General features: G+C 44.9%; 1 protein-coding gene across 2 annotated transcripts in view; it reads left to right on the plus strand.

Annotated features, from left to right (window-relative positions):
• LOC134630312 (ankyrin repeat domain-containing protein SOWAHC-like) overlaps positions 1-24,225 on the plus strand; it is a 56,790-nt gene that overhangs the window by 12,562 nt on the left and 20,003 nt on the right. The window contains exons 3-7 of one of the 2 annotated variants that reach the window (XM_063477501.1): positions 749-858; positions 3,950-4,189; positions 16,634-16,678; positions 17,800-17,922; positions 18,173-21,300. In XM_063477501.1, coding sequence (XP_063333571.1) covers positions 749-858; positions 3,950-4,189; positions 16,634-16,678; positions 17,800-17,922; positions 18,173-18,241 — 587 coding nt within the window. In that variant the 3' untranslated portion in view covers positions 18,242-21,300. The other variant, XR_010094282.1, reaches the window with a different exon arrangement.

Here is a 24,225-nt window from a genome sequence, read left to right on the forward strand (position 1 = left end):
AGGAAGAGGTGATGAGCTGTATGCCTCCTTGGTGTTGGCATACAATAAGTCCAATGTTTTATTGTCTCTGGTGTGGCAGGTAACATACTGGGTGAAGGTGGGGAGAGTGGAGGACAGGGAGATGTGATTAAAGTCCCCAGAGATCAGGAAAAGGGCCTGAGGGTGCTGTGTTTGGAGTCTGCTGGTTACAGTGTGCAGGACCTCACAGGCTTGAACTAGGACGGAGGATTCGCCACATTAAATAATTGTATTTTTTACTCTGTTTTGAGAATAAAGTTGAAATAACAGCTGAAGTTTCAGCACAAAGTGCCGCGGCTCGTGAAGATCGTTCTTTCAGCCCTTCAGCTCATAAACACAGGGCGGCGATGCGGTGACGCTGAACGTGTGGTCAGCAGGAAAAACACACAAACGTGGAAAAGCTGGCAGAAACATCTGGACAGATGTGAGGTTATCGATGGTCACGGCATGGACGGCTGTTGTATCACAGGACGGACGATCAGTTTGTCTCACTGACTTGTCTACACGAGGCGTCTGTAATCTCAAATTTTCAACTTTGTTCTCAAAATCAGTAACATTATTTATGTGAACGTTGATGCTGACGTTCCTTCGTAGATTTCACCTCCTGAGTTTCTGCTGATGAGTAAGTAACATCTCGATGTAACTATAACAACCTCTGAGACAAACACACGACCATCAGATAAAGGTGTGGGCTTGTCTTCACTTTTGGCCTCCATCTGTTTACATGCAGCTTTGCCTCCAGACCCGGACTCCGACCTAACGATGGGGGCAGCCAATCAGGACGAAGCCGGGGAGTCAGGCGGTAGCGTGCCGTTGCCGGTCGTCACTGAGACAGAGCAGGTGAGTCCAGAGACGGCTCATCTTTATTCATGGCTTCATCTTTGTTGGCAGCGCTCGCAGGTCGCTCTTCTTCTCCACATTTGCTGCTTTGTTCTTTCTGTAAACGGCGCCTCTGATCAAGTTCAAAGCCCGGCCCTGCTGACAGCCTCTCTTCATCAGCCTGACACGTTTTTCTGCGTCTTCAAAACCACTTTTCCTCATTTTCATGTTCCCGTACGCCACGTCTGTGCGTTTAGAGCGGTAATTATGCGCCGCATCACCGCTCGTCACGCTGTGGATTTTAGGCGAGTTTTCAGTAATGTTTTTGTTCACCGTGAACTATTTTAAATATTCGTATTCTCATTGCGCTCTTTTATCTCAAACATCCTGCTTTTCAGATCCTGACAGACTTCTCTTCTTCCTGTCCCCCGCCACCGTCGTCAGCGACTCCACTCGTGTCGTTTTCCACATGCGAACAATAATCAGTATTTTATCAGTGAAGCTCGTTGCCCCTCCTGACACAAGACACCGAGAAGCATCCGAATGTCTGCAGGCCGTCACATCTCGTCCCATGTCACGCATCAAGTCAGTAAATAAATGCGGCAGCGTGCAATGACAGGCCGCACACGCTCAGAGCACAGCTGACGAGCGTGTGCAGACCAGTCGGCGTCTGGTTTTCTTCATTTTACTCAGCAACTTCCAGCAACCACTCACCATCCAGCTGGGGACTTGTTTTCCTTAGCAACCAGAGGTTGCCAGGCGTTTGTCAGTGGCTCTGTATACACGTGCAACCAGAGACCACAGGAAGTAAAGAACATGCTAGTGCTAGCTGCTTCCAGGTGACTGAAGCGACTACCAATGCGAGTGAAGAATACCTTTGACTGATAATAATAATAATAACCTGGTAATAAATATATTAGACGGTCACCTAGGCAACCGGAGCCTGGAACGTCCAACCAGCTCTCAGCTTCTAAGTAACGAACAAATCGCTGCCATCGTGGACACAGCGTTAGCGTCATTTCCTGTTTTAGGCTCGTTTCTCACCGTGTCTTGTCTTACTTCCCGTTTTTGTGATTTTTCTGCCCCGCCCACATCGTCTCCACCTGTGTCCTGTCTTCCTGCTCATTACCTGGGTTTTTTTTCTTTTTCATGTTTTTGGGTACATCTCTGTACAGACTCTTGATGATGTCACAAATCAAGAAAGAATGTAAAAACTTGCTGTGAAAATGAGTCTAAGAAAAGTCTGCTGGCCACAGGAAACAGGAAATGGAAGCAGGAGATACTTGAACCTGCAGGGGGAGGGTGGGCACCCCTCTGAGAGGTTTGCATTACCCACCCTCGTGTGAGCGCGCTCACTGATCCAAAGCGCCTCCAAATAAGTTTCCTCTGAAGCTCTGCAGCTCACAGCGGAGGACCACTTAAAGCAAATTGACTTTACTGATGTGAATTATGACGATACTGATATCATGCATAAAGTTATTTACCCTCCGAAGGATTGAAATAAGTCATTCCCTCAGATACGGGGAACTAATATGAATGCAAATAGGATTAGGCTCCTGCATTAGTGTCTGATAAACAATTTACAGGCCTGAGCGTTCACCAGGGGATTCGCTCCACACGGCGCCTGGAACGGGGGGGGTTAACCCTCCATCCTCTGCGAGCGTTCGCCTTCACCGCGTCTGCAGACAAATAAAGAAATGCAGATTATTGGAGAGGTCGCCGATTTACGTTTAAATCAGATCCGATCTGTCCCGAAGGGGAAGCTCCGACCGAGGACGACGCAACAAATGGAATTACAGCCAAACCGCAGAGCGAGCACGTGGTGAACAACACCCCGCAGGCCGCCGCTGACAGAGTTAATATGCAGCGAGAGTCGAGCCGACGCATCTCAGGTGTGCCCGAACCTGCAGCGTGTCCATTTCTACCTTAAAATTTAAAACGGGCCCAGCTTCTTGAGCTTCGTCACTGAAGGCAGGAAAGCCATGAGAACACGTGTGCAGAGTTCACTGAAGCAGCTCACCCACCCTCAGGCTGCTGTTTGACTATCCCGCGCTCTTATTTTGAAAGCTTAGGCCCTTCCTGTCTGGTTGGACATGTTTAGTCTGGGAGTCCTGGCCCCACAAGCTGAGAAACTCCGATCAAATCAAAGCCAATAAAGTTAAAAACAGCCCCCGTCCTCGCCACGCTGATTCGTCTGAGGACGCTGAGGTCGTCCTGCAGCGGAGCAGGATATGGTTTCACTCTGTTACAGCAGCTTTGCATGACTCACAGCTTAAAATAATCCTTATTTGTTTTATACTCAACTCATTCTGTGACTGACACAAGCTCCTCCCCTTTTAAGACATCTTTCTGATGATTGGCCAGCTTCATCATTAGCGCTGTTTAGTGAGAAAGTCCTGTTTAATATTTTAGATGGACATTTTAAATGTACACTGAGTACTTTTTCTCTGATTATTAAAGTACACTTTGTTCCAGAGACTGCAGTACTTTTACGTGTACTCTGTGTACTGTGAGGTAAAAGTGTTATCAGCCTCCTTCCACAGCACATGACGAACCTGATCACATGTCCACACAAACATACGATCACGTAAAACGAACAACAATCTGATTGTCGTGTGGAAGCTCTGAGATTTCTTCTTCATTGGTGAGAAATGTTTATAACTGAGTCGACGTTCTGCCTTTGAGGCTTTGATGCTGCTCACTCTTCGCCTGGTACGTGGCGTTTAGGCGGCGAACACTGACAGCAGCACCGATTAAAGCCTGAGTGGGCGTGTCTTCAGTCTGTGACCTCTGAGAACACCTGCGTGTGACGTCAGTTTAACGGAAACAACGACACGTAAACTTTATTTGGAGCTTTGGCCTTTTCATGCAGGAGCATTAAATGTGCTCTTTAATTAGGCGCAGCTTCCTTGAATGTCCGGAGAGACTAACGTCTGAAACGAGCCCCTGCGTGACTGTAACACGCCAGGCTTCACCGCCAAACCTGGAGAATCGTGTAGACATAGTAGCGATGGGCGCCTCGGCCAGCGTGGTGTTCAGACATTTTGTTTATGAGTAAACGTGCTCTCATCTAATGATCCAGCTGATCCAACGAGTGTTTGTTGGTCCACAGAGAAACACAGAGATGGCGGCTCGAGGCCGCCGGCCTGACGGATGTTCTGAACCTGGGACTGCGGTCGAAGAAGCATTGCCGCAGAAAGCGGGCGGACCCTCAGACCCGCCGACCTTCGCGGCGGTGAGCGCGAGCAGGCCGACCTCCAGCGGCGACGGAGGAGACGTAACCTGCTGCGACCTGCTGTCTCTGAGGAGCGACTCGGTATCTTTGGCCAGCGAGTCCAACGTGTTCAGGAGGGTGAGTGAAAGACGAAAAGCCGGGGCGTTCACGCAGACTTTTGTTTCCGAAGCAGGAAATCGGAAATGCCGAGCAGCTGTCGGGATTGGTTTACACCAGCCCGACAGCTGCACCTATACGAGCTCTGCTGGGTGTGCGTGAGTCTGACAATAATGAACTGTTACACAAATCTGTGTCTGTGCACACAGAAACTAACATTATGTGACATCACTCCTCGCTCCGAACACGGAACGCCAAAATAAAAGCACAAAAAAATAGGAAATATTTGCTGTAAATAGTTCACAGGAACATCTTTTACGAGCCGATGTGTTGCTTCGCACCGAGGTGATTTCTGTGGCTTTAGGCATGAAGAAGAATCACGCTTCCATGATTAACTTATTTGTTTGTCCATCATGGACTGAGCACAGAAACGCTGAGCTCATTAGAAAGCTCTGTGGGCAGGTACACACTGTATCAGGTATAACATCCATACGCATACCCAGGATGACTGCAGATCCAGCCCATAGTGTCCACAACCAGAGAACTAGTTTCTTACAGTGCAGTTTGTCCCACGATGAGGACAGAGGGGAGGGTCTGCATGTTAACACGTTTGGGCCGAAGTGCAGCTTCTTCCTGTAACGATGGAGCCGCACGATTTTTAAGCATCCAAACACAAAGTGAACTTTTGCTGTTTGTTTATAAAGTGATGTCAGTAGTTCAGAGTGCAGGTACGCCCTCAGTGACATCATGTGGTCACGGTTTGTTCAGAACAAACCTTCAGTAAGAGTCAGACAACACTGCAGTAAATGTTTGAATTTTTGAATGGAGTCTGGTGTGTGGCTGAGGTTCTCGTCACGTTTTACCCACTGTGATGTCAACAGAACCAAAACTAAACCGTGAGTGAAACAGGAAGACCCGCCTACTTCTCCCCTCCACGTTTATCACGGTGGTAATAAAGTGTAACGCACTGATAGAAACTATTGTGTTTAATTACCCTTAATTGGGTTTATCATTTATTAATGGGTGTTGTGAAGTTCGTTGACCTTAAACTAAAGGATGAGGTTGAATGAAGAGAAACAGGAAGTGGCTCAGGTGAAGTCAGGTGAGCTCAGCCTGAGCGAGGCTCCGTCTACGTTTTCATTCAGGATTTTTAATGCGATCAAATCTGTTTCACCTTTGCCGTCCCACATTTTAGATCTGAGTAATCACAGGTGTTCGCGCCCTCTCGTTCAGCCTCTCGCGCTTACATTCGGACGCCGGCGAGGAAAAGCTGACCCCATCTTGTCGTGATGAACTTAGTGGACTGAACAGACTCCCGCCCTCTGCAGAGGTATCATCACACAGACTCGCCTTCATTTGGCGGCAGGCTCCACATTCCCCCCGCCGAATGAAGCTACGGCGTAATCATAATTCTCTTGACCTCCGATGACCCCTGCGAGGCTCTGACAACGAGGGCCACGCGACACAACAGACGGCGCCGCCCGCTCCAAAATGGCTTTTTCATTTCTCGAACAATCACACGGCGGCAGCGCTGAATGAGAGGGCAGATTACATAAGGCGGGGGTTCCCGGGGTGAGATGAGAGCTTTTTCTCCAAAACGCCGCAGTCGTTATCGCTCTCATTAAATTCCTCCTCTGACTCGGAGCCTGCTTTGAATCCATCCATCGGAACAACACGGTGGCTGGAAATTCTCAATTAATATGTTAATGTGTGCGAGATGTTTCATCACAGGAAGCAGAGCTCAGCGCGCTCACAGGTTAGCGCCAAATTACAGGAGACCCACAAACAGCATCATCTGAGCCCACAGCGGCGCTTTGGAGCAGGAACGTTCAGCAGGAACGGGCCCTGAAGGAGTTCCAGGAGAACCCTCCCACCCACAGAAAGTTTCCATAAACATACTGTTCGTTGTTCTTTAGCTTGTGCTCCAGGGCCGATACGTCCGTGAGACCGAGTTTGTGGATTAAATGAGTGAACGTTATGTGAAGTGTGTGCGTTCCGCTCACATCGACATCAGAGCTGTGTAAAAATAAAAGCTGGCTTTTTTCTGCCTCTCTGTGCTTTGGATACGCTTTCTCCTTGTATGCAGACATTTCTAAAGGAAGAACTGAAATTCACACTTTATGCTGTTAAATCATGAATAAAAATTATACTTTTGTGTCTTTTGCCATTACTTTATGCAACCAATGCATGTTTTGACAAGTGGAATTACATTTTCTATTTAGCTGGTGCCATATGTTAGGCATTCTTTAACAAGGAAAAACTAGTATGTCAAGGACTTTATTGTGAAAAGAACAGGAAGGCCTTTTGGGACAGACCATATTGAAAAAGACGGACGTAGCTGCAGCGAGACCGCCCACTTTTACGCCTCCAGATGAGTGTTTTCAGCGCTGTCACCTTGGTGTTTTGAAACCAGGTGGTACCTCCTGGTTGTGACCAATGACTGTGACTATGACCCCACAAATAATCCTTCTTTCTGAAACATAACATGACCAAAATTTAAGTCTCGCCCCCTGGTGGTTATTACAAAAAATACAGGTTCAAGGCACTTCTGCAGTGGCCAGAAGCTGGATCCATGGTTTATACCAGACCCGGGCACGGCCCACAGGTACCACCCAGCCTTCAATCGTCCCTGAAAATCACCATTACACGAGTAGACAGGAAGTTTATCAAAGTGTAACAGAGTGTCTGATGCTGAGAGAAAAAGAAGCATGATTCAGGAGAACAGGACGGACTGAGGCTACTGCAGGAAATCTGGTTCTTCAGCTGAAAAACTAAGTGGACAGTTTATTGACTTTGTGCTCTGGAGTGTGAGCCGTGATGACCACCACACAGCCCAGTTACTCGTTTTTGTAGTGGGACACTGGGAGTTATGGAGGAGCTGGCAGCAGTGCACTCAGTGAAAGCACTACAACAGTTCATGGAGGTAACTGCATGGAGGTGAAATGGGACAGACTAGGAATGTTTGTTACATAGTTCATTATATAGTGACAAAATGTTGGGTTGTTTCATATTTTCTAACTGTGCATGTAACTGTAACATATACTCTGAGCAGAACTGAGTTCAGTTTATTGGTACTTAGCCCCGGGTCGTGTGTATATATATATATATATATATATATATATATATACATATATGTTTTATATTCATACCGTATATGTGATTGATTCTACACAGATGGCAAACAGGTTTCCTCCGGTTCCTAATTAAAAAATAACAGCTAAACAATTTCTGGCAGCTTATAGAATTACAACAGAATATCATTTTATAATATAGACTTATTTTATTCTTAAAAAGAGAAACACTTTGTCCAATATTATGCTCATTAAACAGAAGAATACATTTTCTTATCAAACTCTGTTTTGGTGAAGAATAGAAAACCTGACATTCCTATAAAATTAAAAATAAAATGATAAAAACAGGTAGTAGAGGAGCCAAGAGCTGCTCCTAGTTTCTCTGAACACGTACAGAATAACCAGATTAATATTAAATAAAAGTTTAAAAAGTCAATTGAAAGCAATAAAAATTGTACAATAAATTTATTGCAACAAAAATCATAATATAAATGTATCACAGCAACATTTATAACCCTCACGGGTCTTTAGATCTCCAGCTTCCCAGCATGCATTGCACTAAGGTTAAAACTCAGTTTTTCCCTCGCATGCACACAAAGCCTTATGATGTCTTTTTGTTGTTGTGATGAGTCTGAGGGGAGGCTGTGATCAACACTAAAACAAACGGTGATGGAGACAGCGCTGCTCTCCCCGCCCTCCCCGCGCTCTCTGATGTGAATACCTGCAGTTAAAGATGAAGACGATCCTGACGGTTAACACGAGCCAAACCCGTCACAGAGGAGAAGCTCTGACACGGAAAAAAGGACGAACCGGAGCTCCTCTGTAATGCACAAAGCTGATTAACTGAATAAGATGCGTAAAACAATGACAGGATAGACGGGAAACCACAGATGTGGAGTCAGTGGACTCGACAGACTGATTTTACTCGTCACGTACAAATCAGACTGCTGGAGATACTGCTCAGATATGAACATGAAAAGTTTCAAACACGTAAAGCCACATTGAGCCCAGGTGTAATTAAGCCCCGCCCACACCAAGTCACATGTAACAAAACCTCAATAATCCAGTTTGTCCCTGAGCTGTCGGAAGGATGTTCATTACCGAAGCAGCTCTGCGGTTCAGCCAGCTTCCCTCACGCACACCTGGATTTAACAGGTAATATAAGGTGTGAGTGAGGCTGAAGACCCTCCTGAAATGAACACCTCGAGTTTAAGCAGCTTCACACAGAGGTGGGATTAAGGAGTCAGGAGCACCTTAAGTAATAAAGCTCAGTTCTGCGTCAGTGGAGGGCACTTCATCAGAGTCGTTAATGCGCTTCTATCCGTCTCGCTGGACTGTTTAGGCGCTTTTAATTTCCAGACGGACTCGCCGAGCCGTGGCTGCGGGGCTCGCCGTTGATTTGAGATGTATAATTATAGGGGAAGCCCCGCCCCCACGGCGTCCTGCCTCCTCATCATAATAAATCATTGATGGCTGCAGGCGCTGACTGCCTACGACTTGGTTGCATTGCAGTTTTACCCTCATTATGTATCACTAGGACTGAGAAAAGTCAGCTTTCATCAGTAATTTGTGCGTTTGAGTTCATGTTTATCCTTTAATGATAAAAAAAATGTTTGTCTTTAATAACCTTATTACAATAAACACTCGGTGGTGGATAAATAAACTTAACAACAGTTTATTCATGTTATGTTATTGGCCTGTATTATCATAGAGGGGGTCGATGAACTAGCGGTGGCTAACATTAGCCAGGAGAAAGCGCTCAAACCAAGCTGGACGTCCTGATGTAGCCGTAGCGCCCTCTGAGGGTTAGCTCATGGTTTTTGACAGACTTGATAAAAGCTTGTTTTCTTTATAAAACATATTTAGTATAAAACTTTTATTTTGATCCACTCTGTAGTTTTTATTTGTCTTTTTTCTTTTTTTTAATGGATAATGTTTCAATAGCAAACTTCTTTTCCTGGTTTGTCTGTCATTTTTATTTTCCGTGTATAAATTCATATTGTCTTATCTTTTTTATCTCTGCAGCCTTTTTCTTTCTTCCTTTCCTTTTTTATGTAACAGTGACTTTAAGCTCTGTGTCTTTAGAGGCTCAAACAGTTCTGAGATTATTTCTCTGAGCGGCCTTTGAGACTGGGACTCCTCAGCCTTCACCTCCTCCTCCTCCTCCTCCTCGCCTTTTTTAAGTGGTTGCCCACTCTGCAGGATTTCACTGCTCTGTGGTTTGACGGAGCGGCTTGTAAACGCCACCAATTAGGACGGGCAGTTGGCATAGAAAGAGGCCGCTCCTGAATAGCGATGAGAGGTGGGAGGCTTTCCTCCCTCCTTGGTCGTTGTCAGGGGATCTGAGGAGGAGAAGGAGGAGAAGGAAAAGCCAGGCGGCCATGTTTTGACAGCCTGAATAGACGGAGCAGTGGAAGTGGCTGAGGAAGGCTTTTGTTATGCTAACTGCTGGCTAACGGGCCCTTATTCATGTCTCCTCGACACCGAATGACTTGATTTAATTATCTTGTTGCTTCTCGTGGAGGAGAAGGCTTCAGGACGGGAGCGGCGGAGGGTGAGGATGAAGAGGGAGGGCGGAAAGGTCACTCTCCAGATTCCAGGGGAATATTTTTTTCTCTTGACAGGATGACGGCACGAGTGTCTCCAGCCTTTGCAGAGGCACTATGTAATTCTGCGCAGATGTTTCCATGTTTTAATTACATGTAGTTTGAAAATCTGTCATCTCACCTCACTTCATCACATCCACATTATTATTACACATCCAACCCTGATACCACAGGGAAGCTGCTCTGTGCACACGATTGCCCCCCCCCCCCAATGCACCAAAACTGTTTGAGGCCAGGTGGAAGTAGTTCACACTGTTTCATTATTTTATGTACGGTTATTTTATCTGCGTCTTAGAATTTAACACTGGCACGAAGCAGCTTTTGTTTCACTGACTGCAGATATGATGACTTTAAACTACATGAAAATACCTGAAACAGCTTCTGCTTGTTCCACAGTCGTTTACTGAGACTCCTCTGTGAGTGTGAGTTGGATCACTAATGAGGAAGATGAAGAGCGTCCTCCTCCTCGCCAGGGATTCACGCTCCTCCTTACCAACAAACCAGCACTCTGTTCCACACAGTAAATGTCCATCATAACACCGGGACGTCATCCTGCAGAGCTCAGAGGGCTGTTTTTTCCATTATTACCCATAATCCTTTGTGCCTCTGTGTTTGTTTTCACTGAATGTGGAGCAGTTTTCTCAGAAGAACATGCAGACATCTCAGATTCTACCCCTCACTGTCAGAGAGGCGTCTGAAGAACTGTCTTCAATGAACAAGAAGTCCTGAAACTGGACACTGTCCAAACAAAGTCCAATACCAGTCTAAAACTGGTCTAAATACCAGTCTAGAACTAGAACAATACCAGTCTAAAACTGGTCTAAATAGCAGTCTAGAACTAGAACAATACCAGTCTAAAACTAGTCCAATATCAGTCTAAAACTAGTCTAAATACCAGTCTAAAACTAGTCCAATACCAGTCTAAAACTAGTCTAAATACCAGTCTAAATACCAGTCTAAAACTAGGCCAATAACAGTCTAGAACTAGTCCAATACCAGTCTAAAAATAGTCTAAATACCAGTCTAAAACCAGTCCAATACCAGTCTAGAAGTAGTCCAATATCAGTCTAGAACTAGTCCAATACCAGTCTAAAAATAGTCTAAATACCAGTCTAAAACCAGTCCAATACCAGTCTAGAAGTAGTCTAAATACCAGTCTAAAACTAGTCAAATACCAGTCTAAAACTAGTCAAATACCAGTCTAGAAATATTATAAATACCAGTCTAAAACTAGTCAAATGCCAGTCTAAAACTAGTCCAATACCAGTCTAAAAATAGTCTAAATACCAGTCTAAAATCAGTCTAAAACCAGTCTAGAAGTAGTCTCAATACCAGTCTAAGACTAGTCAAATACCAGTCTAAAACTAGTCAAATACCAGTCTAAAACCAGTCCAATACCAGTCTAGAAGTAGTCTAAATACCAGTCTAAAACTAGTCCAACACCAGTCTAGAACTAGTCCAACACCAGTCTAAACCAGTCTAAAACTAGTCTAAATACCAGTCTAAAACCAGTCCAATACCAGTCTAGAAGTAGTCTAAATACCAGTCTAAAACTAGTCAAATACCAGTCTAAAACTAGTCCAACACCAGTCTAGAACTAGTCCAACACCAGTCTAAACCAGTCTAAAACTAGTCAAATACCAGTCTAAAACTAGTCTAAATACCAGTCTAAAACTAGTCCAATACCAGTCTAAAACTAGTCCAATATCAGTCTAAAACTAGTCTAAATACCAGTCTAAAACTAGTCCAATACCAGTCTAAAACTAGTCTAAATACCAGTCTAAATACCAGTCTAAAACTAGGCCAATAACAGTCTAGAACTAGTCCAATACCAGTCTAAAAATAGTCTAAATACCAGTCTAAAACTAGTCAAATACCAGTCTAAATACCAGTCTAAAACCAGTCCAATACCAGTCTAGAAGTAGTCCAATGCCAGTCTAAAAATAGTCTAAATACCAGTCTAAAACCAGTCCAATACCAGTCTAGAAGTAGTCTAAATACCAGTCTAAAACTAGTCAAATACCAGTCTAAAACTAGTCAAATACCAGTCTAGAAATATTATAAATACCAGTCTAAAACTAGTCAAATGCCAGTCTAAAACTAGTCCAATACCAGTCTAAAAATAGTCTAAATACCAGTCTAAAATCAGTCTAAAACCAGTCTAGAAGTAGTCTAAATACCAGTCTAAGACTAGTCAAATACCAGTCTAAAACTAGTCTAAATACCAGTCTAAAACCAGTCCAATACCAGTCTAGAAGTAGTCTAAATACCAGTCTAAAACTAGTCAAATACCAGTCTAAAACTAGTCCAACACCAGTCTAGAACTAGTCCAACACCAGTCTAAACCAGTCTAAAACTAGTCTAAATACCAGTCTAAAACCAGTCCAATACCAGTCTAGAAGTAGTCTAAATACCAGTCTAAAACTAGTCAAATACCAGTCTAAAACTAGTCCAACACCAGTCTAGAACTAGTCCAACACCAGTCTAAACCAGTCTAAAACTAGTCAAATACCAGTCTAAAACTGGTCTAAATACCAGTCTAAAACTAGTCCAATACCAGTCTAAAACTAGTCCAATATCAGTCTAAAACTAGTCTAAATACCAGTCTAAAACTAGTCCAATACCAGTCTAAAACTAGTCTAAATACCAGTCTAAATACCAGTCTAAAACTAGTCCAATACCAGTCTAAAAATAGTCTAAATACCAGTCTAAAACTAGTCAAATACCAGTCTAAATACCAGTCTAAAACCAGTCCAATACCAGTCTAGAAGTAGTCCAATGCCAGTCTAGAAGTAGTCCAATGCCAGTCTAAAAATAGTCTAAATACCAGTCTAAAACCAGTCCAATACCAGTCTAGAAGTAGTCTAAATACCAGTCTAAAACTAGTCAAATACCAGTCTAAATACCAGTCTAAAACCAGTCCAATACCAGTCTAGAAGTAGTCCAATGCCAGTCTAAAAATAGTCTAAATACCAGTCTAAAACCAGTCCAATACCAGTCTAGAAGTAGTCCAATACCAGTCTAGAAGTAGTCCAATATCAGTCTAGAAGTAGTCTAAATACCAGTCTAAAACTAGTCAAATACCAGTCTAAAACTATTCAAATACCAGTCTAGAAATATTATAAATACCAGTCTAAAACTAGTCCAATACCAGTCTAAAAATAGTCTAAATACCAGTCTAAAATCAGTCTAAAACCAGTCTAGTAGTCTAAATACCAGTCTAAGACTAGTCAAATACCAGTCTAGAAGTAGTCTAAATACCAGTCTAAAACTAGTCAAATACCAGTCTAAAACTAGTCCAACACCAGTCTAGAACTAGTCCAACACCAGTCTAAACCAGTCTAAAACTAGTCTAAATACCAGTCTTCAACAATTCTTCCCGCAGTTATTCTAATACAGTCAGTCTGGAACACCTTTAGTCTTTACCTGAAACATCAAGCAGTGTCAGCTGTATGCTGCACATGCGCTGCAAGAGCTTAAAAAAATAACCACTAAACTTTACGAACGTTTGTGGATGAAAAATCGAGACGGGCCCGCCGAAACCCTTACACTCGCCGACAGCTGCAGACATCAGTGTAGCTACGTTTCCAGAGGTTTGACACAATGGATGTAGGCTTGACGGGTTTTTACTCCTCGACTCGGCTTCTATCCTAACAGTAAGCGTTATCGGTGGAGTCTAGGGAGTCAACTGTACTTTTATTTTCTCCCGAAGTGAAGAGGAAGAGGACTGCGAGCGACACAATGACTGAAACAGCGAACATGAAAGGGATTTATTCAGGGAGGAAATGAAAGAATAAACGAACGGCGCTCGTTAACACGCCGAGAGGAGACCCCTCCAATCTGCCACGCTCACCACAGACTGTAAATAAAGATGTCAGGTTGAGAGATGAAAGCTGCCTCATCCTCTCAGAGTCCTCTGAAGTGTGTTTTATCGAGCCTTTGAGAGCCGTAACCGTCTTTTTAGGGATTTAATGGATTCGTTAGATTTTAGCCCTTAGCGCTCCTTCAGGGAGCATCACTGTCAGTCTGTTGGAGCCTTACATGATGCTCACACAGCAAACACATCTCAAATGATCCCAGAGATAATTATGAATGCATGTCCTGTGAACGCAGGCTGCAGGTCCACTCAGGAAACAAACACCAATCAAAAATCATTCAGCATCAGGAAAAAATGTGGCTGTATTTTTTTTTTGAAAAGTAAACTAATTTAGGAGAGTTATGTAATATTTGAAAAAAAAAAAGTAATATTTTAATCTAAAAATAAAAAAACTCTAATATTTTATGACATTCAGAAACATGTAAAAACAAATGTGAAGAAAAAACTTTGGATACTTTTCCAAGAAAAAACAAAATCCGGCATGGAGTCACCCGTCGTCCTACAGCATCGCTCAGATTTCACTGATCGTGTTTGTGCTCACACGCTGCCAAACGCTATGAAGGATGTGTCTGTGAAGGTTCTCAGTCATCCAGGTCATCGTAGTCTAAGGAGCTTGGAAAGAAAAGCGTCTGGACTTCTTAAAGTTGCTTGAAGACGTTTCACCTCTCATCCGAGAAGCTTCTTCAGTTCTAAGGTCAAATGGCCGAGAGTCCCAGATTTAAACCCAGTGGGAGTATCCCCCCAAAGAGGGACAAAGGACCCCCTGGTGATCCTCTAATCACATGAGCCAAGGTGTGAAAGCGGGTGTGGGACCTAATCAGCCAGGGTTTCGGGTGAGCTCATTGTTAAACCTGGCCCCACCCTATCATGTGAATTCCTGAGGTCAGATGGCCCAGAATGTGAGTGGGCGTTAAGGCGTCTGGGGAGGGAACTCAAAACTGGATTATAGATGGCAGACAGTTGGTATCGTAAACCACCGCCTGAAGGATGTTTCAGAACAATTAATAATGTTATAAAGTTTTAAAATACAGCGGTCCCTCGCTATAATGCAGTCACCTTTCGTGGCCTCGCTGTTTCATGGATTTTTTTGCGTGCAATTTTGTATGCTTTTTTTTGTGTGTTCTGCGTCCTGATTGGCTGTAGACCATTGTCAATCAATCTCCTCCATGTCTCCTGTACAGTACAGAATGCGTTCAGCTTGTCAAGTTTACATAAATCTTTGATCTCTACAGTGTGACTCTGAAGTGCTGCACTGCATGTTTGTAAGTTTTCTCCCAAACAAACACAACACTGTCGACGAAACGTTTTGCGCCGTCAGAGGCTCCTGCGGTAGCAAGATGCTAACCATCGCACAAACAGTTGGACTTCTGGACCTGCTAAAGCAGTGGTTCCCAAACTTTTTTTGCTGGGCCCCCCTTTGTTTTACAAGAAAAATGCACGCACACACACATCCTCCAAACACACACACCCATATTTTGCTCCATTGCGGTTTCTTTCACACCTCAAACATTTAGTAAACAATTAAGCAAATACAAGTAATCTGCAATAAATTACAGGTAGTAATAAAATAAACTACTAACTCTTTTATGCTACGTCCACACCTACACGGGTATTTTTGAAAACCTTTCGTCAACACGTAAACGGCGTTTCGAATCACCGAAAACAGAGATTTTTAAAACTCCTTTTTTGCGTTTACGTGTGGACGAGGAATACAGAGTTCGTCATGTAATGTCAAAGGTATGTGCCTTTTTTCACGTCACGCTGTGCGTCACGTTATTGTTTACATGAGATGAATTGCAGAATGGCAGATAGAGACAAAATACTGTTAATCTGACTGTCTGCAGGTTTTACACGCTTACATATACACACGCAGTTACTGTCCCTCCATTTAGAAAGGCAGAGGCGTCACGGTGTGATTATTTTACATGTAGTTGTTTTTTTTCCTGTGTAATAATATTCAACATTGCTATCAATACATTTTTCAAAAAATGTCTCTTTGTGCAAAATGGGTTTAAAAACATAAACAGCTGTGGGATACTGTTTGTCCGTGATTTGAACAGGGGGAACAAATCGTGTCAGGATCAGCCTGATGTTATTTGTATCCGGCTGTAACTTTACTGTATAAAGAGCTAACATCTCCAAAATGTCAGGAGTAGTTAGTCATTACAACAAGTGTTTGTGAACTAAAAATCAAGAATGTGGGATACTGTTTGTCCGTGATTTGGAGAGCCCAGCGCTGCTCCCGACGCAGGGAAAACCAATTCTGCAGGGGAGACCTACCTCAGCACTTGTGCAGGTGAAGCCAAAGGGAAGATTTGCTTCACCATATTTTCTAGTCTTTGGCTCAGAATGAAGTTGGTTTGGAAACATATTCAGCGATGCTTCATCTCCTGATTTGTGTTTGTGGAGGCGCCCCGTGCTAGCAGTGTCCAAGCGTTGTCTTTTATTTTTCCCCTTTTCATACCGCGCTAATGATTCGTTAATGATTCGTTAATGATTCGTTAATGATTCGTTACTGTTGAATTCTCTGGCAGCTGCTCTGTTCCATGTTCTGGACCTGAAAACAGGGTTTGATCTTTGGTTTCATTCTATAACACTGGACTTATTTTTATAAGAAAGGTTTGAACTCTGAGAGAGTTTAAACAAGAGAGTGTGAAAATGTTCATGCCTGTCTGAGAAAGTGTATAAAGTGTGTGGTGAGGGGTTTCACAGCCTTAAAACATCTATAATCATTGTAAAAAATAAAGTTTCACCTATCGCTGGTTATTTTTAGAACGTAACTCCCGCAATAAACGAGGGAGCGCTGTATGTCAAAGCAGTAGAAATATTGTGCTGAGAACTCAGTGTAAAGGTTTCAGTGCTAAAAGTTTTCTGTGAATGTTGATGAGTTTGTGTTGTTGTTGTTTGGCAGAGCGAGGAGGACGACACGAGGAGCATCACGACGTCCTCCGTCATGGTGAGACACAAAGAGCCTTCGCCGTGTGTGTGTGTGTGTGTGTGTGTGTGTGTGTGTGTGTGTGTGTGTGTGTGTGTGTGTGTGTGTGTGAAAGAGCTGAAACAGACCCTCCCCCCCGATGCCGTTCCCATGGTGATATCCCATAATGACACAGCGCCGGCTGCTCATTGGCTGTGATGGCCTCCTGCTGCTGTCTGACTGGACCCAGCAGGAACTGTCCGCCTGTTACTGGGCTGTAAGTTTGCAGAGCGACAGTTTAGTTATTGATTCATGTCCTGATCGCTGAGTCTGATCGATGTTTGTGGCTTCAGTTTGTTCAGGCTCAGGCTTGGATTAACCAGCGTCTGCTGCGACACCAGTTATAAACTTTACTGACCGAGGTAAAGTCCAGCCTCTCGTCAGTCCAACACAAGCTCTAAACCAAACCAACTCTGACTAAACTACTATCTGGTGTACATGAGTGTGCAGCTCTCGGTTGGTTTCTGAGTCTCAGACCTTCGGACGCCTACACCAAGCTGAGGGCAGATTTCCTCTGCAGCTGACTGAAAACACGTCTCTGTGCTGGAAACAAGTTTTAAACGTGCACTGAGCTGGGTTTTCTTCCTGCTGCATCAGTGTCGACTGTGAGCCGTTAGCCGTGTTGCTCGCCGCCACGGCGTGCCATCAAGCTGAAGGACGGCCTCCCTCTGTGCCCGCTCAGGCTGTGTAATTAACACGGAGCTATCAGGTAAACAGTGAGGACAGCCCGGCAGGCCTCTGATTAAAGGCCTGGGTGGTGCTTCGCAGCACCCTGCTGGCCAATAAACACCACTAATGGCGTCAGGACCCCCGCTCGCCCCGCCGCCCAGCAGCCCCCGCCTTGGCTAGAGGACAACGAGGACGCCAGTTTATGACAGAAAATCAAGACACCAGAGGAAATGTTACAAAATCAGTGGAAATCAGTTTTTAGCATCAAACTGAAAGTTTGGAAGGAAAACATGTTCACCTCTCTGAACAGTTCCAAATGTCAGGGGCGGGGACAGCCTGGGCTTCATCGCTTCTTCATTGGTGTTCGGTTATAGTTTAAATACAGATGGAGGTCACCTTCCTCTCCTCTCCTCTCCCTCCCCTTCCTCTCCCAGTCTCTGTTCCACAGGGTTTCTCTGGATCCTCTGGAGAAGGAGTGGCTGAAGAGTTGTGCCGTGGGGAACATGGCCACCCAGCGCCGGCTGCTCACTCAGGAGCCCGGGCTCGTGCTAAAGAAGGTCCGCTTCAGGTCTAGTGCTCCTGTGCGGTGCTCTGACGCAGAAGGTGTCATTTAGTGATTAGTAGCTGCTGGATTAAAGCCATCAGCATCAGTGTTTGTTACACACACAGCGATGCTTGAATAGAGTCTGGTGCATTAGCTGGAGCGCGTGCAGTAGGACTGATATAGTGAGCACGCCGCTATTCTGATTCATCTTCTAAACACTTGAACTCTTTCCTTTTTCCTTTCCTCTTTTCTCACCTCGTCAGGATTTCATCACTGTAAGTAAAACACTTGCTTACCTGCTCACTCGTCCAGGTCATATTTTCATAGAATGACTGAATTATTTCTGTTTCACACGTGCAGCTCAAAGAGCTTCACGGAGGAGGGTTAGAGAACAGAAAGGTCACACGGGTCGGTCTCCCATGGAAATATGTGCATTCACCAACCAGCTGGTGGGTGGTAGCTGGTGTCAGTGGGTGGAACCTGTCACAGAGAGGTTTACCATGCTGCACTGAAAGCCTGTCGCCCGTATCTGTATAGAAGATGCTGACTTGTCTGCTCGAAGTATAGCATAGCATCTTTATTTATAATGCACATCCAGCAATGTTAGGGTTAGGGGTGCTACAAATATAAAACGAAGAGAAAACAGTTTAAATTACATATAGAATATCTTAAAATTAAAAATAATATAATTAATAAGAAACATAAGGACATCAACAAGTCCTGCTGTGCTGAAAGCCAAGGTAAATAGATATGTTTTAAGACCTGATTTAAAAACAGATAAGGAAGGTGCCTCTGTAACATGTAAAGGCAACTCATTCCACAATTTTGGTGCAGCCACAGCAAACGCCCGATCCCCTCTGAGCTTACGATTAGTCCTGGGCACGCTCAGGAGGAGCTGGTCTGTTGACCTGAGGGACCGGGAAGGTATGTATGGATGAAGAAGCTCAGAGAGGTACAGAGAGGCAGCATTGGACAGACATTTAAAAACAAATAAAAGCAGCTTAAAATGATCCTAAAATGCACGGGCAGCCAATGAAGTGAATATAAAACTGGGCGATATGCTCGCATCTGCGAGTGCCAGTTAAAAGACGTGCAGCAGCATTCTGAACAAGCTGCAGTCGAAAAGCAGAAGATCGACTCACCCAATAATGAAGAGAATTAAAGTATGGTTGCCTTCACAATAAGAATTGCACCTTTGGAAATGTTTTGGTTGCAGTGTAAAAACACAACCGTTTACGTTGGTGCAGCACCGTCTTTGTGACTGATTTCATCTGGTGACAGCCGGCAACAGCAGCCACCGATCTGGTGACGCGGTTTTCTCCAGTGACCGGAGGTTTCCAGAGAATCACCGACTGGTCTTTGTCTGACTGAGTTTTCTTTTACTACATCTAACCAAAAACAAGTGAAAACCAACAATTAAACATCAAAACCTGCAGGTCCTCTGATGTCCAGCAGAGGCAGCAGTGAGTCCTCACAGGCAGCTTCCTGCTAAGCTTCACCTCAGCTCATTGGAGACCATGAACTGGACCTCTGGACCCAAACTTTCAAAGCTCCCAGTCTGCCTCCTAACTTTGTTGTGTTGTTTTGGACAGGAACCGCCTTTAATCTGAAGCTCTCTACTGGAAGCAGGAGGTAGGCGTGGCTTTACTTTTGCAGACAGTAATAATTGGTTCATTTAATAATAAGTGTTCCTCTGGTTCCATGCTGCAGCCTGCCGCTCCACCTGAGCTCTGCCGTCACCACGCTGTCAGCAAACGTCGATAAATGGCTTTAGAGCCGGACGCTTTCACAAAAAAATTGGCTTAAGGAAATTAAATGTTCAAAGAGCAACAAAGACGTTAGTAATCTGCTTATTGAAAAGAAAGAAAGGGGAGTGCAGCTGAATGAATGGAGGGGGGGTAATGATCCTATTAGTTTAGATAAGAAGCTGTTGAGAGTCAGGCAGCAAGTGAGAACGAGGAAGAGGATCAGATAAACAGAAGACCGAGGACGGAGGCTTCATGGTTACTGTCAGGACCGTCCTGAGTAAACTACGCTGACCTGTGAGAAGAGCTGTAATCATTTTCATGAATAAAGCTGAGCTTATAACAGCTTCACTTACGCTAACCGAGGAGTCACACTGTAGATTTTTACACAGAAAAAATGATTTTGTTCAATGAAACCTGATCCATGAAGTCTTTAACATACACTGTGGTTATATTCACACTTACATCAATTCTCTTTATGCAGGCAAAACACGTTTGTACCTACAAACTCTTTAATTCTAGTACAAAATGTTTTATAGCAGACTGCCTGCATTCACAAGGTCAGGTAAAAAGCTCTGAATGGTGGAGAAAACGCTCCAAAATAAATAAGAATTCATATAAAAGCACAAATGATAGCAAAATGAAGCTAGTATGTGGAACCATGGGTAAAACATCCATCCAGCACAGAGGCTTGGGTGGGACCATCATACGTGGATTTAGGTCCAGAGACCGGTCAGCCACCACACGGTAACCTCCGGTTGCTAGGGAAAAATGTGCCCTGGGGAGTGGTTGCTGCAGGCTGCTGGTGGTCTGTGCTGTGCTGAACACCTACCTGTTATTGCACCCACTTGTAGTTTGCATGAATTGTCATTTTGTTTTTGAGCTGAAAATAGAAAAAGTGTAATGCAAACTGAAACAGAGAAGGTTCACCTTTAAAATAAAACTTTACTGTCTCCAGGAGTGAAGGGAGGAGGACAGGACAAAGGCACGCTGTGCAGCCAGAGATTAATAATAACTAATTATTAAATGCAGAGAGGTGTGTAAACACATAGTGACTGACAAGTTTTATTGGCTTTATCTGAATTAAGAAGCAGAAAGTTAGCGGCCATCCAGGTCTTTATGTCTTTAAGACATTCCTGCAGTTTAACTCATTGGTGTGTGTTACCTGGCTTCATGGACAGATAGAGCTGGGTGTCATCTGCATTGAAAATGTATGCTATGTCTTCTGATGATGCTGCCTAAGGGAAGCATGTATAATGTAAACAGAATTGGTCCTAGCACTGAGCCCTGTGGAACACTATAATTAACCTCAGTGTGTGAAGAGGACTCTCCATTTACATGTACAAACTGGAGTCTATTAGATAGATATGATACAAACCACTGCAGTGCAGTAATAAATATAGCAGCACTTCGACTCTTGAATGAGTGAAAGGTCATGACCAATAAATCAACCTGAATTGACGGGATGTGTTTGTTCCACGTGAGTTTGGACAGTAGTTTAGCAGCCAGCAGCTTTTATCCCTCCTGTTTTCAGTCCTGCTCGCTCTCAGGCTGTTTCACTGTGAATTCATCGGCTTCTGTGTTCTGACTCTTTCCTGCTGCCGCTGACGGCCTCCTGTGATGCAAACCTGCCGTACATGAAGGGGGTGAGTTTGGCTTCGTTAACATGAATCATCTGAACACAACAGAACACCTCTGCCTTCTGCCTCAATTAGCTGAGCACCCACATCACAGAGAGCAGCTCCCTCACCTCCTGTCTCCCGTCACCACGGCGAGTTTAAACGAGTCGGACGTTCACACGAGCAGAGGGCGGGGTTAATGTAAAATTCAGTTCATGTAAACAGGCCTCGCTCAGACGTCCAATCTTCTGCTGTGTTTGTTTGAAACACCTGCAGAAATGCAACACTGCGCTGCGAGCCGTGCAGCCCTCTCTTCAAATGGCTGACAGCTCTGACAGCCTGCCATCAGGTTAATCACAGCAACATGGACGGATTACCGAACACGGCATGCACAGAGAGACGCCGAACCACCGCACAGAGACTAAAACCGAAAGCTAAGAAGCACAAATACAAAGAAACACAAAACAACGACAAAGAGACAGAAACGGACACAAATATGGAAAAAAATTTAAAAAGTCAGAGATGATTCAAACTGATAAAATGAAGAAACGCAGCAACAACACGGCCTTATCGCATGTGCGTCTTCCTGTCTGTGGTCAGCTCGTTGTGCTGTTTTGTGTCTCGGGGTCTGGAGATTTCGGGGGGCTCAAACACGCTGGCGCCGAGTGGCTGTCCGCCGCGCGCCTTGGACGCCGCATCGGGATGGCGGGTCCACGCTCATTAGGCCTGCGTGCGATTGGAGCGGCCCAGCAGCCAGACAGCGGGCGTGTGTAATGATATTGTAATTACATGGTAATTAATATCTAAGCAGACAGCGAGCCTGAAGGGAGGCGGCTCGGCTCCCAGCAGATGGGAGGGACTGATAATTTCTCCACAGCCATTCGCCGGAGCCTCTGTACTTTTATTTGGTGGCGGTTTGATTTCACGGTGCTGAGCGGAGGATCTCGGGAACGGCGAGATTGTCCTTGTTTGTGAGCGGCGCTCCTGCATCGATCTGTGGTTTCCTTTCTTCTCCTGCAGCTCTTTGAGACCCCGTCCCAGCATATGTTCCTCACATTCATTGTTAAGTCAAAGTGTGACTCCGCAGCCAATAAAGAGCCGGCTTTTCAGAGCGCCACATATGGCAGAGCTGTTGCAGGCTGTCTTTGAAAACTCTACACAAGCAGAATTTCACACAGCTCTAAGCTGCCTATTCAAGAGCTCCGGCAAAGGGACCCCTCCATATGGCCTCGCCTAATGTGCCCCCCCCCCCTCCCCCCATTAGCTGCACGGACCTCCCCGAGCAGAAATAACAACATCAATGGTGTAGCCCTCTCGCCACTTGACAGCGTTGCTCTCCTTTTCATGCCTCGCTTGATCAAAACGGAAGGAGTGAAGCTGACGCCTTTCTGATGTGCTTTTTGCCTGCTGCTTCCAGGCGAGTGGCGCTAACTCATCCCGCGCGTCACTCCTCCACCTCCAAAGGGCCGACAGATGCTCGGCACACCGAGCCCGACTGTTGGCAGGCAGTTGGCGGTTTGTGCCGGGTCACTGTTGGCGCTACCCCCGGATCTGTGCGAGGACAACGGCTGTGAGCGTCTCTCGGAGGCCCGAGTGTCCCGCTGAGGCGGACAGGTGTCTGTCATGTTTGCAAATGTGTAACACAGAGCAGAGTTGGCCCGTGTTCTAGTTGGCTCGTTAACCATTTAAAGGAACAGAAAATCCCTGCACTGTGCACAATCCAGACATCCTGCATCCAGACAGCGTGCAGGTCTCTCAGTCTGCCGTGTGTTTGTGAGGATGTGTCCTCACTCTCGGTGGTAACGACTCCTGTAGTAGACTGTAAATCAAAGATGTCAGAAAGAAACTCATTCAAACTAACAGATTCTGGACTCTAATTCAAGCTGATCGTTATTCAGATGCATCAGTGCTTTCTACTCGTCCGGATCAGTTTGACTCTTTTCATAACACGAGGCCTATGGCTCGTCAGAGCATCTCTGTAAATATAGAATAATCTGCTCTGAGAAGAAAAGCAGTCCATGTTTGAGTTTGGAAAAGTAAGTTTTGCCTCTTGATTGACTCGAGGAAATGAATAAATGTGTCCTCTGCAGTCCTGCACACCTGCCTGTGTGAGGCTGAGGCGGAGGCACGAACAATCTGGTCGAGTGTTGGAGGAGGCTGGCGGGTGAGGCCGGCTTCAGTTAGCACCTTTTAATGAAAACTCTGGGCTCAGTGGTCAGTCTGCACCTCGCCGCCAACACGGGCACGCCGCCAAAATAAACCTCCATGAAGCATCCTGTGGACACTGACAGGTTTTTCCCCTCCTGTTCCTGTGATGGCGGCGCCCCGCTCGGTTTTCACGCTCACGGTTGTTGGCTGAATGAGGAACATCAGTGCGGCATAATTAAATGGGCGGAAAACAGCAGAAAACGATGTTCGGGCTGTTTAATCCAGTTTAGAGCAGCACCACGAGGGAGGGGGTCCAAATAACAGGACCAGGAGGAGGAGCTTCTGATGAAGCAGTGTGAGGAGGAAGCGCAGCATCTTACCAAGGACTCGCATCAGGACGACTTTAATATCCATCAGAATAAGTCATAAATCTGCATAAATGTTTGCTGTATTAAAGCAAAACGAGCTACAATCCTCGCTCCGGATGCACAGAGGACTGATGAGTTGTGTGGGATTATATATCCACAGACATCAAAAACCACTGCAAGTAGTTAAAGGACAAGAAACTCCATTAAAAAAAAACAGAAAATGACCACGATTCCTCCTACATTCACTTTAGTATCTTTCCTTGCTCCATGTAGGATTACAGTCTGGAGGCAAAAGAACAACAAAGGACCAGAAAGAGATGCAAAACAATCATTCACTCATTCAGATATTTGAAACAAGCCCTTCATTCTCCCACTAAAGTTTAACGTTTTCTGTTTTCTCCTCTTCCACTCACTCGGACACACAGTTTGTAAGTCC

Source organism: Pelmatolapia mariae, linkage group LG7 (assembly GCF_036321145.2).
Source record: "Pelmatolapia mariae isolate MD_Pm_ZW linkage group LG7, Pm_UMD_F_2, whole genome shotgun sequence".
In the NCBI taxonomy this organism is placed as follows: domain Eukaryota; kingdom Metazoa; phylum Chordata; class Actinopteri; order Cichliformes; family Cichlidae; genus Pelmatolapia; species Pelmatolapia mariae.